Source organism: Leucoraja erinacea, chromosome 17, assembly GCF_028641065.1.
Source record: "Leucoraja erinacea ecotype New England chromosome 17, Leri_hhj_1, whole genome shotgun sequence".
In the NCBI taxonomy this organism is placed as follows: Eukaryota; Metazoa; Chordata; class Chondrichthyes; order Rajiformes; family Rajidae; genus Leucoraja; species Leucoraja erinaceus.
The window spans coordinates 4,903,924-4,917,236 of NC_073393.1; the positions used below are offsets into that span (position 1 = coordinate 4,903,924).

General features: G+C 46.9%; 1 protein-coding gene across 3 annotated transcripts in view; it reads left to right on the forward strand.

Annotated features, from left to right (window-relative positions):
* The window catches only part of LOC129705031 (protein naked cuticle homolog 1-like), an 85,146-nt gene that overhangs the window by 66,341 nt on the left and 5,492 nt on the right, over positions 1–13,313 (forward strand). For 2 of the 3 annotated variants that reach the window (XM_055648410.1, XM_055648409.1), the window contains exons 6-8: positions 3,242–3,337; positions 10,659–10,806; positions 12,997–13,081. In XM_055648410.1, the coding sequence (XP_055504385.1) occupies positions 3,242–3,337; positions 10,659–10,806; positions 12,997–13,081 (329 nt within the window). The remainder of the gene's footprint in view (positions 1–3,241; positions 3,338–10,658; positions 10,807–12,996; positions 13,082–13,313) is intronic. The other variant, XM_055648411.1, reaches the window with a different exon arrangement.

Sequence of the window (13,313 nt, forward strand, 5' to 3'; positions counted from 1 at the left end):
GTGTTGGAATGGGTCCCTGAGTTTCCTCTGATTCGAACTCAGAGAATTACGGTAATGGCCGCTCGTAGGTACTCGGGGCTCTCGTGGACATTTTTCAACATGTTGAAAAATCTTCACGAGTCTTCCCGAGCTTACTGCGTTTCCCGAGTACCTGCCGTTAGCGTTACGAGCCGCTAAGAGACGTCCCCGAGCACCGACGTACCCGCTATGTACATTCTACGTACTTACCACGAGTTTGATTTTTTTTTTAAACTCGGGAGAGCTCTTGGGTAAACTCGTATAGTGGGACAGGCCCTTTAGCCCTAAGAGCTCCATCTAATTCTCTATTGAATGCATCCAGTGAATTGGCCTCCACTGCCTTCTGAGGCAGAGAATTCCACAGATTCGCAACTCTCTAGGTGAAAACGTTTTTCCTCATCTCTTTTCTAAATGGCCTACCTCCAATAGAAAAATCAGCCGTCAGTCTAAAGAAGGGTCCCAACCCGAAACATCGCCTGTCCTCCACAGATGTTGCCTGACCCGCTGAGATTCACATCAATTTTCATTATACATTAAATTCTACAACTTCAGAGAACTTCATCTGTCTGTCTGTATCAGTAAATGCATCACGTGTCTAAGAAAGAACTGCAGATGCTGGGTAAAATCGAAGGAAGACACAAAATGCTGGAGTAATGGACCTGTCCCACTTTCACCACCTAATTCAAGACCTTTGCCGAGTTTGCCCTTGACTCGTACTCGCAGCATGGTCGTCACGAGGTCGTAGCAGGTCGTGATGCTAGTCGTAGGTACTCGTGGCATCAAATTGTTCGGGCCGTTTTTTCAACATGATGAAAAATGTCCACGAGTTAAAAAAAGTCGTGAATTAGGTTGTGAAAGTGGGGCAGACCCTTAGCTCAGCGGGACAGGCAGCATCGCAGGAGAGAGGGCACAACATGCTGGAGGAGGGTCTCGACCCGAAACGTTGCCCATTCCTTCTTTCCTGAGATGCTGCCTGTCCTGCTGAGTTACTCCAGCATTTTGTGTCTTCCTTCAGCAAATGCATCTGCACTTCCTTGCGTCTTCAAATTCCTAGGTGCTGCAGTTTTGAGAGCACATTAAACAGTTCATCGAAGGCAAACCAGACCATGAGCGTGCAAGTGAAAGCACACAGTGGGACAGAGCCCGTAGTAACTTGGTGCCAAGCTTGGGTTGTGGTTAGGTGTTCGGCCGGCTGGTTCAGGAGCCCGATAGTTCGTGGGATGTAGCTGGTCTTGAACCCAGAGGTCATGGTTCTCAGCCTCATGTACTTTCTGAAAAGGCCTGGATAGAGTGGATGCGATATGGAGAGCCAAGGACCAGAGGTCACAGCCTCAGAATTAGAGGATGTTCCTTTAGGAAGGAGAAATTTGAGGAGGAATTTCTTTAGTCGGAGGGTGTTGAATCCATGGACTTCTTTGACACAGAAGCCTGTGGAGGCCCAGTCAGTGGCTATTTTCAAGGCAGAGATTGATAGATTCTTGATTAGTACGTGTGTCAGATATTATGGGGAGACGGCAGGAGAATGGGGTTAAGAGGGAAAGATGGATCAGTCATGATTGAATGGCGGAGTGGACTTAATGGGCCAAATGGCCTAATTCTGCTCCTATCACTTATGAACTGATGAGCTATGGTCTTCTTCTTGTTTGCAGTGAGTTGAGAGAGCGTGGTGTGTGTGTCTTTGATGATATCAACTGTCTTCCTGAGACTTTCATCAGTCTGAAGAAGGGTCTCGACCCGAAACGTCACCCTTTCCTTCTCTCCAGAGATACTGCCTGCCCCGCTGCGTTACTCCAGCATTTTGTGTCTGTCTACCTGAGGCCACTCTTGTACATACAGCACAGGAACAGGCCCTTCAGCCCACAATGTCTATGCCAAGCATGAAGCCAAGTTAAACTAATCTTCTCATCTACGGCATTTTGGTTAGGGTGTATTTTGGAGTCGTCTTTACTATAGACTTTAGAGATACAGCATGGAAACAGGCCTTTGGCCTACCGAGTAGAGTCCCATATTAGCCGGGACATCCACCAAAATTGGGCTAAATTGGTTTGTCCCATACGGGACCGCCCTTGTCCCGTATTTGACTGCGCCGCGACCGGCCCTGCCTCACCCGTCCCGACGTAGAGCAGCCCATGTAGTGCAGCAGCAGCAGCTGCGCCTCGCCCGTGGCCCCATCAGTCGGCAGCCTGGCCAACTGTCCGACCTTCGGACCTTCGCTTACTGCCGACACCACCACCGCCACCCCCTCCTTCTCATGGCCGATCATCGATTCATGAGTTGGATGGGGCGCCGGTCCGGGCCAAAACTCCTCAGCTGGCCTACCGGCTGGGCTTTGTGTTGCAGTCCAGCACCCGGGCCAACTCATCATTCACCCAGCCACGGCCGAGTCATTCAACGAATTGCCGTCGCAAATTTGTACCTTATTTTGACCGTTTTGTCCCTTATTTGGGCGTGAGAACGTTGACAACCCCGCTACCGAGTCTGCGCCGACCAGCGATCACCCCACGCACTAAAGATAGACACAAAACGCTAGAGTAACAGGCAGCGTTTCTGGAGCGCTGAGTTACTCCAGCATTTTGTGCCTTGTCTTCGGTGTAACAAAGCATCTTCCTACTAACGTACTCTCTCCAGAAACAATTTATTTGACAACTTACCAGCGGCAATAAACCTACAAACCTGCACGTCTTGGGAATGTGGGAGGAAACTTGAAGCCACGCTGTCACAGAGAGAACGTACAAACTCCGTGCAGACAACACCCATAGTCAGGCTTGAATCGAGGTCTGTGGAGTTAAAAGGCAGCAACTCTACCGCTGCGCCACCGCGCCGCCCAATTTCTTGAATGGAATTAAGCGTGGGCTGTGCAAATCAAAGATATCTTGCTTAACACAGTAGACCTATTGTAATTGATGTCGTCAATGGGGAATCAATTAAAATAAAAACTGCCTGGATAATTGAGATGCAATTTATGAATTAAGATGGGCAAGCACCAACTCTGTACAAGATATGTTTATTTGGAATGAAAATGAATTGCAGAGGCTGGTCCATTATGTGATGTGGTCTATTATATATTTTGTATCGATTATGTTTATTGGCGTCGACTCGAGTGAAATTGGAGGACAGCGTCTTCTCCCGAGGTTTTCACTTGGTCGAGTGTTACAGGGTAGAATGTATCAAGACCTTTATGCTGAGAGAAAGACTCAAGTAGCCCTTACACTGCATTTTACAGGAGTTGGAATGTGATGTGTCTGTACAAGACGACAGCAGGCAGGAGTGGACATTCACCTTGTATGACTTCGATAACAATGGCAAAGTCACCCGTGAGGTAACCTGAACAAAACCACAGCTTTCTATTTCCTTATATTTTCAAAAAGGATTTTTCTTAACGTTACTTAAAACATTTATGTTCCAACTAAATGTGAGTTGCAATGTAGCATAATTTAATATAAGATTGTCTATTGATGGCGATAAAATGCATGATTTGACCATTGCAATGCTGAATACTGATATTAAATTAGAATCGGTTAGAACCGGTAGTTAGATATTTAGAACTGGTTCTGATCTACTGGTTGAATAGTTAGAACTGGTTCAGACGAGGTTTCTCCGGGCGCTCCGGTTTCCTCCCACGCTCCAACGTTGTGCAGGTTTGTAGGTTAATTGCCTTCTGTAAAGTGTCCCTAGTGTGTGTCGGATAGAACTGGTGATGGCTGGTCGGCACGGACTGGATGGGCCAAAAGGCCTCCTTCCACGCTGTATCTCCGAAGCTAAAACTAAAACAAAATAAGTTTAAAACTAGAGACAATTTACAGAAGCCAATTATCCTACAAACCCGCACGTCTTTGGAGTGTGGGAGGAAACCGGAGCACCCGGAGAAAACCCACTCGGTCACGGGGAGAAGGTACAAACTCCGTACAGACAGCGCCCGTAGTCAGGATTGAACCTGGGTCTCTGGCGCTGTGAGGCAGCAACTCTACCGCTGCGCCACCGTGTCATATATTTCAATCCGGCTCCATCATGAAATCATAGTATTTCAAATGGCGAATCACATTGCCATTTATGGCAAAGCATTTCATTTAAAGTGTTATTTGATCCAAAAGGTTTGTGTAGATGAATGCTTGTGGTTTAAAGGACTCAGTGTTCCCCAGCTCTATGGTAGGGCAGACCCGACAACACTGTCTGGTCACTGATATTCTGTAACACTAACCTTTGACCGGAGTACCAGGGGTCATGTTATGGTCCCCATCATTACAACAGACAGTAGACAATAGGTGCAGGAGTAGGCCATTCGGCCCTTCAAACCAGCACCGCCATTCAATGTGATCATGGCTGATCATCCACAATCAATACCTCGTTCCTGCCTTCTCCCCATATCCCCCATCTCCTAGAGCCCTATCTAGCTCTCTCTTGAAAGCATCCAGAGAACCTGCCTCAACCGCCCTTTGAGGCAGAGAATTCCACAGACTCACAACTCTCTGTGTGAAAAGTGTTGCCTCATCTCCGTTCTAAATGGCCTACCCCTTATTCCTAAACTGTGTGGCCCCTGGTTCCGGACTCCCCCAACATCGGGAACATGTTGCCTGCCTCTAGCGTGTCCAAACCCTTAATAATCTTATATGTTTCAATAAGATCCCCTCTCATCCATTTGTGTGTCTCACAGTTTTTGCTGGTGATTTGTGAATTCCATAAGGGAACCCATTTACATTATACATAATGCCATAATTCTGGGATGTGCCGTATCCAATTACTAAATGGGTAATTCGAATAATGATCCTACAGAGCCAATCTACAGGGAGCATAATTCAGAATCAATATCATTTGAGACTATTTATAAATTATTTGTCATACTCATTTTGTCAAATCCCAATGCCTTTCACAATGCATTGTGTTTATTGGACGGCACGGTGGCGCAGCGGTAGAGTTGCTGCCTCACAGCGCCAGGGACCCGGGTTCGATCCTGACCACCTGCATGGAGTTTGCACGGTTTCCCCGTGACCTGCGTGGGTTTTCTCCGGGTGCTCCGGTTTCCTCCCACACTCCAAAGACGTACAGGTTTGTAGGATAATTGGCTAGGTATAAATGTAAACTGTCCCTAGTGCGTGTAGGGTAGTGTTTGTGTGCGGGGGTCGCTGGTCGGCGCGGACTCGGTGGACTTGGTGACTCCGCGCTGCATCTCGAAAGCTAAACCTAAACTAACGCCTGTGAGGTATATGCAGTGCTTCAAACTAATTGCAGGGATTTGAAATCGGATGTTTACATAGGAAAGAATCGCACACATAACGCCGCCCTCACAACCTGCTTTGAGTCACGGCATTCTGTGATGGATCTTAAATGGAAACTTAGCTCTGATTGAGGACAGGAATTAATTTGGCAGTCTCCCACGTGGAACGTTTGTTTTAATCACTCGCTTTGGAGAGGATATTGCTTCCAGGACTGAGAGAGCTGCAGTCCCCAATCTGTAAAACGTGGCAGAGGCAAATCTTTAAATCATTTTACAAAACCTGTTTTTTACATTCAACAAGTGAAGCTTTCTTTTGCGACCTTACGGCATACCGACACCCCTTAAAACCGTTAAACGCATTTTCTCTTTTCCGGCAACGTGATGCGTATCCGTGGTGTGGCACGGTGTCGCAGCGGGTGGAGCCAGAGTCCCGGGTGCGGTCCTGACCTCTTGTGCTGTCTGCGCGGAGTTTGCACGTACTCCCCCCCCTGTGACCTGCGTGGGTTTTCTCCGGCTGCCTCCGGTTTCATCCCACGTTCCCGAAGGCGAGGGGGTTTTTACCGGAGGTTAATTGGCCCCCTGTAAATCACCCCAAGTGTGCAGGGAGCGGATGAGAAAGTGGGATAACATAGAACTAGTGTGATTAGATGGGCCGAAGGGCCGGTTTCTATGCCGTGTCTCTGAACTAAACATCATCAGTCATGCAAGGTACACAAAAATGCTGGAGAAACTCAGCGGGTGCAGCAGCATCTATGGAGCGAAGGAAATGGGCAACGTTTCGGCCCGAAACCCTTCTGGAAATAGACAACGTTTCGGGCCGAAACCCGGAAGGGTTTCGTCCCGAAACGTTGCCTATTTCCTTCGCTCCATAGATGCTGCTGCACCCGCTGAGTTTCTCCAGCATTTTTGTGTTCTTTCGATTCTCCAGCATCTGCAGTTCCTTCTTAAACACATCATTAATCATGCATACTGGTGCCATTTTGTCCACAAAAATAAGTACTGGACCCAAGCTAACTTTGCTCCTTTATACATAAGATATGGTCAACTTGTTTTAGTATTGATGGATGTTCCTTATCTTCCTGTCAAACCCAGATTTTCCCTTTCCCATTCTTGGCCACCTTTCCTCGTATTGGCCACCTTGGTCAGTATGGAGACGTTTGGGCCGAATGGCCTGTTTCCGTGCTGTATTTACACCCGAGCTCGCTTCCTTCGCCAGCAAGCTCTTTGCACAGAACACCAAGTGCTGGAGTAACTCGGTGGGTTTGCCGGCCAATCTGGCTTTCAAAATTCGCTCAACTCTTGTCTTCAAAACCTGTCTCGCACCTTCTGTCCTTATCGCTGGGCTTTATTCCAAACATCAGCCGATCGAAATCCCTCCTCACCTGTGTCCACCTGTTACCTGCCACGGTCTGTCCTGCCTCTCCCCTTTTCCAGCTCCCCCCCCACCACCCCTCTACAATCAGTCTGAAGAAGGGTACCGACCTGAAACATCACCTACCCATGTTTCGCAGGGATGCTGCCTGACCAGTTGAGTTACTCCAGCACTTTGTGTCATTTTGTTTAGTCAAGTCAAGTCAAGTCAAGTTTATTTGTCACATACACATACGAGATGTGCAGTGAAATGAAAGTGGCAATGCTCGCGGACTTTTGTGCAAAAGACAAACAACCAAACAACCAAACAAATTATAAACACAATCATAACACACATATTCTTTTACATAATAAATAATAGAAGGAAAAATGTTCTGTAGAGTTAGTCCCTGGTGAGAAAGGCGTTTACAGTCCGAATTGCCTCTGGGAAGAAACTCCTTCTCAACCTCTCCGTTCTCACTGCATGGCAACGGAGGTGTTTGCCTGACCGTAGCGGCTGGAACAGTCCGTTGCAGGGGTGGAAGAGGTCTCTCATGATTTTGTTTGCTCTGGAGTTGCACCTCCTGTTGTATAGTTCCTGCAGGGGGGCGAGTGAAGTTCCCATAGTGCGTTCGGCCGAACACACTACTCTCTGCAGAGCCTTCTTGTCCTTGGCAGAGCAATTCCCGAACCAGATGGTAATGTTCCCGGACAAGATGCTTTCCACCACCGCTGCGTAGAAGCACTGTAGGATCCTCGGAGACACTCTGAATTTCCTCAATTGCCTGAGGTGGTAAAGGCGCTGCCTTGCCTTACTCACCAGTGCTGAGGCGTGTGATGACCATGTCATATCCTCAGAGATGCGGACTCCCAGATATTTAAAACAGTTCACCCTATCCACAGGATCCCAATTTCCTGGTGCATTGTGAACCTGAATAGTCACTGCCAGAATGCAGAAGAGATCTTGGATCCCAGTTTCACCCAAGGGGGATTATTTTGGGAGTTCTGTGTAGCAATGTGCAAAATGGTTATAGAAAGATTTCCCTGATTGTTCTTTCAACAGGCTTGTGAATTGGTATCCAGAGAGTTTCTCGCCCAATTTTTTTGTCTGTCACCGTCTTATCGTCCATCATTGTGGGGCGGCTGTCACAGTTTTGTAGTTTACCGGCCATCTGAAAACAAACGGCTCTTTAGTTCAGTTCAGTTTCGAGATACAGCGCGGAAACACCGAGTCCGCGCCGACCAGCGATCCCTGCACATTAACACTATCCTACACACACACACACACTATGGACAATTTACACATACACCAAGCTAATGAACCTACAAGCATGTACATCTTTGGAGTGTGGGAGGAAACCGAAGATCTCGGAGGAAACCCACGCAGGTCACGGGGAGAACGTGCAAACTCCGTACGGGCAGCACCCGTGTGTTGATCGAACCCGGGTCTCTGGCGCTGTGAGGCAGCAGCTCTACCGCTGCGCCACCCAATGATAGATTTTCTTGGCTCATGTAACTTTAACGCAAATGTAGTCAGTGGTGATATCTGCTTGCATGTACTCGGAAAGGTGCCGTAATTTTACTTTGAAAAAGAGCATGTAGTTAAGATTCTTTTTAAAATTTACAATCTCATTCAAAGTGGCCAATATTTAAAAAATGCAAATTAAGAAGCAAAGAAATAAGGTGCTGAAGGTATTCAGCGGGTCAGGCAGCATCTCTGGAGGGAATGGGCTGATGTTGACCCTGTCGGGACCCTTCTTCAGACTGAAGATCCAAAATCATCATCTGCCCATTCTCTCCACAGATGCTGACTGACACACTGAGTTCCTCCAGCACTTTGGTTTTTGCTCCACATTTCAAGCATCTGCAGTTTCCCATGTCTCCATTTGGAATGTAGAGATTGAATCCATCCTATAATGCTATTTGGTCAGGACTCACAGTCAGCGAGTTGGGGGCTATGCGTGAGTGGATAGGGCGGGGATGGGGTAAAAGGAATGAATGAATAATATTATATTATAATATCATCAAGGGGGGTGGTTAGTGTGTGTGGTGCGCCGCCGGCCCCCCCCCCCCCCCCCCACCGCAACCACGTGTTGAGGGGACGGGACCCAACGGGTCCCCAATGGTTTAATAACTCATATAATCATAGTCCTGCCTTTTTCCTTCTGTGTACCAATTTTAACAAATGCTCAAATGTATTATTATTTGTAAAGCCTTAAAACAAATACACGGAGAAAATATCAGGAGATAAGATCATGGTCATAAGTCACAGGAGCAGAATAAACCCATTCGGCCCATCCAGTCTACTCCGCCATTCAATCATGGCTGATCTATCTCTCCCTCCTAACCCCATTCTCCTGCCTTCGCCCCATACAGCCTGACACCCGCACTAATCAAGAACCTGTCAATCTCCGCTTTGGAACCACCCAATGACTTTGCCTCCGCTGCCGTCTTCAGTTTAGTTTAGAGATACAGCGCGGCAAAAAAAGGCCCTACAGCCCACCGAGTCCGCGGTGACCAGCGATCCCCGCACACTAACACTGTCTTGCACACACTGGGGACAATTTACGATTATACCAAGCCAATTAACCTATGTAGATAGAAGTGCTGGAGAAACTCAGCGGGTGCAGCAGCATCTATGGAGCGAAGGAAATAGGCAACGTTTCGGGACGAAACCCTTCTGGAAATAGACAACGTTTCGGGCCGAAACCCGGAAGGGTTTCGTCCTGAAACGTTGCCTATTTCCTTCGCTCCATAGATACTGCTGCACCCGCTGAGTTTCTCCAGCATTTTTGTGTTCTTTCGATTCTCCAGCATCTGCAGTTCCTTCTTAAACACATCATTAATCATGCATATTGGTGCCATTTTGTCCACAAAAATAAGTACTGGACCCAAACTAACTTTGCTCCTTTATACATAAGATAAGGTGTTCTGTGCAAAGAGCTTTCATGGTGGGGCTGGCGAAGGAAGCGAGCTCGGGTGTAAATACAGCACGGAAACAGGCCATTCGGCCCAACGTCTCCATACTGAGCAAGGTGGCCAATATGCGGAAAGGTGGCCAAGAATGGGAAAGGGAAAATCTGGGTTTGACAGGAAGATAAGGAACATCCATCAATACTAAAACAAGTTGACCATATCTTATGTATAAAGGAGCAAAGTTAGTTTGGGTCCAGTACTTATTTTTGTGGACAAAATGGCACCAATATGCATGATTAATGATGTGTTTAAGAAGGAACTGCAGATGCTGGAGAATCGAAAGAACACAAAAATGCTGGAGAAACTCAGCGGGTGCAGCAGTATCTATGGAGCGAAGGAAATAGGCAACGTTTCGGGACGAAACCCTTTTAATAAACGTTGTCTATTTCCAGAAGGGTTTCGTCCCGAAACGTTGCCTATTTCCTTCGCTCCATAGATGCTGCTGCACCCGCTGAGTTTCTCCAGCACTTTTGTCTACCTTCGATTTTTCCAGCATCTGCAGTTCCTTCTTAAACAATTAACCTATGTCTCTGGAGTGTGGGATGGAACCGGAGAAAAGCCATGCAGAGTCACGGGGAGAATGGACAAACCCTGGGCGTAGTTAGGATCGAACCCGGGTCTCTGGGGCTGTAAGGCAGCAACTCTACCGCTGGGCCACTGTGCCGTCTGTGGCAATGAATTCTGCAGATTCACCACCCTCTGGCCAAAGTTCCACAGATTCACCACGCCTCCGGCTAAAGAAACTAAAAAAAATCTATATTACTAAAAGTAAGATCTTGACCGCTTTTGACTCACTGCGATGTGATTTCCGAGAGAATGCCGCCACTTACATTTTTGGACACCTCACTCAGAGTCCCCCTCCGCCGGACTGGACCAGAGGATCTTTCACACCGATGAAAAATCAGAGAGATATTAATGTTATTAAAAAAATCACCATTCTCTCTGCTGCCCAGTCTCTCTGTTGGGTGACCAGCTGGGACCCTGTGTGATGCTGGGACCCAACGGGTCCCACTTAGTCTAGTTAGTTTATTTTATCCTCTAAGTTGGGCGAGCAAACTGATACAAAGAGTCTTCCAGTGTATTTGTTTCGTTATCTTTGCAGGATATCACCAGTCTCCTGCACACTATCTATGAGGTGGTGGATACATCTGTGAACAACACCCCAAGTAGCAGTAAAACTCTGCGGGTAAAGCTATCTGTGACGCCTGATGCCAAGCAGAAGAGAAAAGGCAATCAAACATGCCACGCCGGTAAGCGAAAGACCTTTATACCAACCAAAACCATGCCATGGCAAACAATGAAAAAACAGACGCAATAGTAACACTCATTAGGTCACGTGACAATAAACTAAAACTGAACTGAACGCTCTACAGACAGCACCCGTAGTCAGGATCGAACCCAGGTCTCTGGCGCTGCAAGGCAGCAACTCTACCGCTGCACCACCGTCCCACAATATTGATTTATATATTTTTTTAATTGTTTAATCAACCAAGGTAGAAGATGGGAAATAAATGTATACAATTGAAATAGCTAGTTGGGCCTGTTTCCACACTGTATAACTCTAATTAAATTAACTGTCTAAGAAATTACATTGATGGAGTAGAAAGTTGCTTTCTTCCTACATGTGGTTATGGTAGGAATGATACAACAGTGTGCTAATGAAGAACAGTTTTTGTGGATAATAGAGGAGAGAAATGCTGAAGAGAGCCTGTGTATATATTTTTTCCCGGGGATTAACAGTACACCCTTTCAGATGATTCAAGTCAGACTAATGTCTTTGATTTGCGGGGAAAACTAACGATTGGACTATAGTGAATCCTTGATCAGTCCACAGATGGAATGTATCCAACTTAAAGGAAACAAGATTGGGCATTAAAGGAATTTGTGGCTGATTTTTTTTTTCCTCTCTTTTGAAGCTCATTAAGACAAGAGGTACTAGAAAAATTGGGGAATGGTTTATGTTCCATTTTCTTGGAAGAAAATCAAGAAATCTGACCTCCAGATTTATAGATATGTCAATGTCGGAGGAAATGCATTGGAGGCTTATTATAAAGGAATCCATTTAAATGCGTATCTTAATGAGTAACAGCATTGACGGTGAACACAAGGTCATCTTGTAGAAATAACATTTCTTTGAGGGCTTAACTGAATTTGTTTAAAATATTCATATTTATGGAGTTTACCGAAGATGGACACAAAAAGCTGGAGCAACTCAGCGGGTCAGGCAGCATCGCTGGAGAAAAACAATAGGTGGTGTTTTGGGTCGAGACTTCTCTTCACACCAGTCTGAAAAAGGATCTCGACCTGAAACGCCACCCATCCCTATTCTCTAGAGGTGCTTACAGGGTGGCACAGTGGTAGAGTTGCTGCCTTACAGCGCTGGAGACCCCAGCGGGTTCGATCCCAACTACGTGTGCTGTCTCAACGGAGTTTGTACGTTCTCCCCGCGACCCTCGTGGGTTTTCTCCGAGATCTTCTGTTTCCTCCCACACTCCAAAGACATACAGGTTTGTAGGTTAATTGGCTTGGTGTAAGTGAAAATTGTCCCTGGTGTGTGCTGGATAGCGTTAATGTGCGGGGTTCGCTGGTCGGCGCGGACTCGGTGGAATGAAGGGCACTGTTTCCGCACTGTATGTCTAAAGAAGATGCTGTCTGACCCGCTGAGTTACTCCAGCTTTTTGTGACTACCTTCGGTTTAAACCAACATCTGCAGTTCCTTCCTACATATGATATTTACAGTTCAGTTTAGTTTATTGTCATGTGTAATGAGGTACAGTGAAAAGCTTTTTGTTGTGTGCAAAAATCCCATTTACAGTGTATATCATCATTGTTGAAAACATTAGCGACGCAGTGGCGCTGGTTTCCGACGGGAACGGTGACGGACGCACCATACATTCCTGTCCTCCAGTTCCTGCGGACTTCCGCCGCTAGAAGTACGGGATTTTGGTGTGTGTGTGCGTGTGCGTGCGTGTGTGCGTGTGCGTGCGCGCGTGCTTTATCATCATTTCTTACAATGCCATGTACGACAGTGATCACAACTTCTACTGAAGTGCGGATTACCGTCGGCTCGCTAGGGGCTCATCCGCCCTTTGGCAGGTCTTGTTTTTGGTCCTGCTGGGGGTCCACAGCCCCCTCCTCACCTGGAAAACCAGGTGGGGCAGATGGTTTAGTCGCTGACTATCCGACCATGGAGCGGGTAGCACGGGATTACATGGTACCCGTGGCGGGGGGGAACTCCCCCCGACCTGACCTGGCCTGAAGTACATAGATACGTGATCATTGAACATGATGTGTGTGGTGAAGTGTAATTGGTGAAGGGATAAATAACCAGACATTAATGCCAGCGCTCGCAACTTTAATTTGCAATTGCCTCGCTTGTGCGTACCTGATCAACTCAAGAGCTGGAAAACTAATATCCTCGGTTCTCTTGTCCGTCTTAGATGCTAGCAGTCCGTGGACAAAGGCTGACAGCAAAAGTGTGGAGGAGTCAAAGAACCCAGAGAAGAAATCTCGCCCGCCTCTCCAGTAAGCAATGCATGAAACGTCTCAAGCCTTCCCAATCGACAAGTGCCATCCGGATTCTTGCAGTGTGTTCAATGAATGGGAGTTTGATAGTGTCCATGGCTTAAAATTCAACCACTAAAGAGTTCAGTAATCAGTTTCCCACATCTCAATTCATTTTATTTTAGCCTAAGAATTAGATTATACAATTGGAAAAATATTCACAGGTGATTTCCAGATCGGAAGTGTGTCTAAT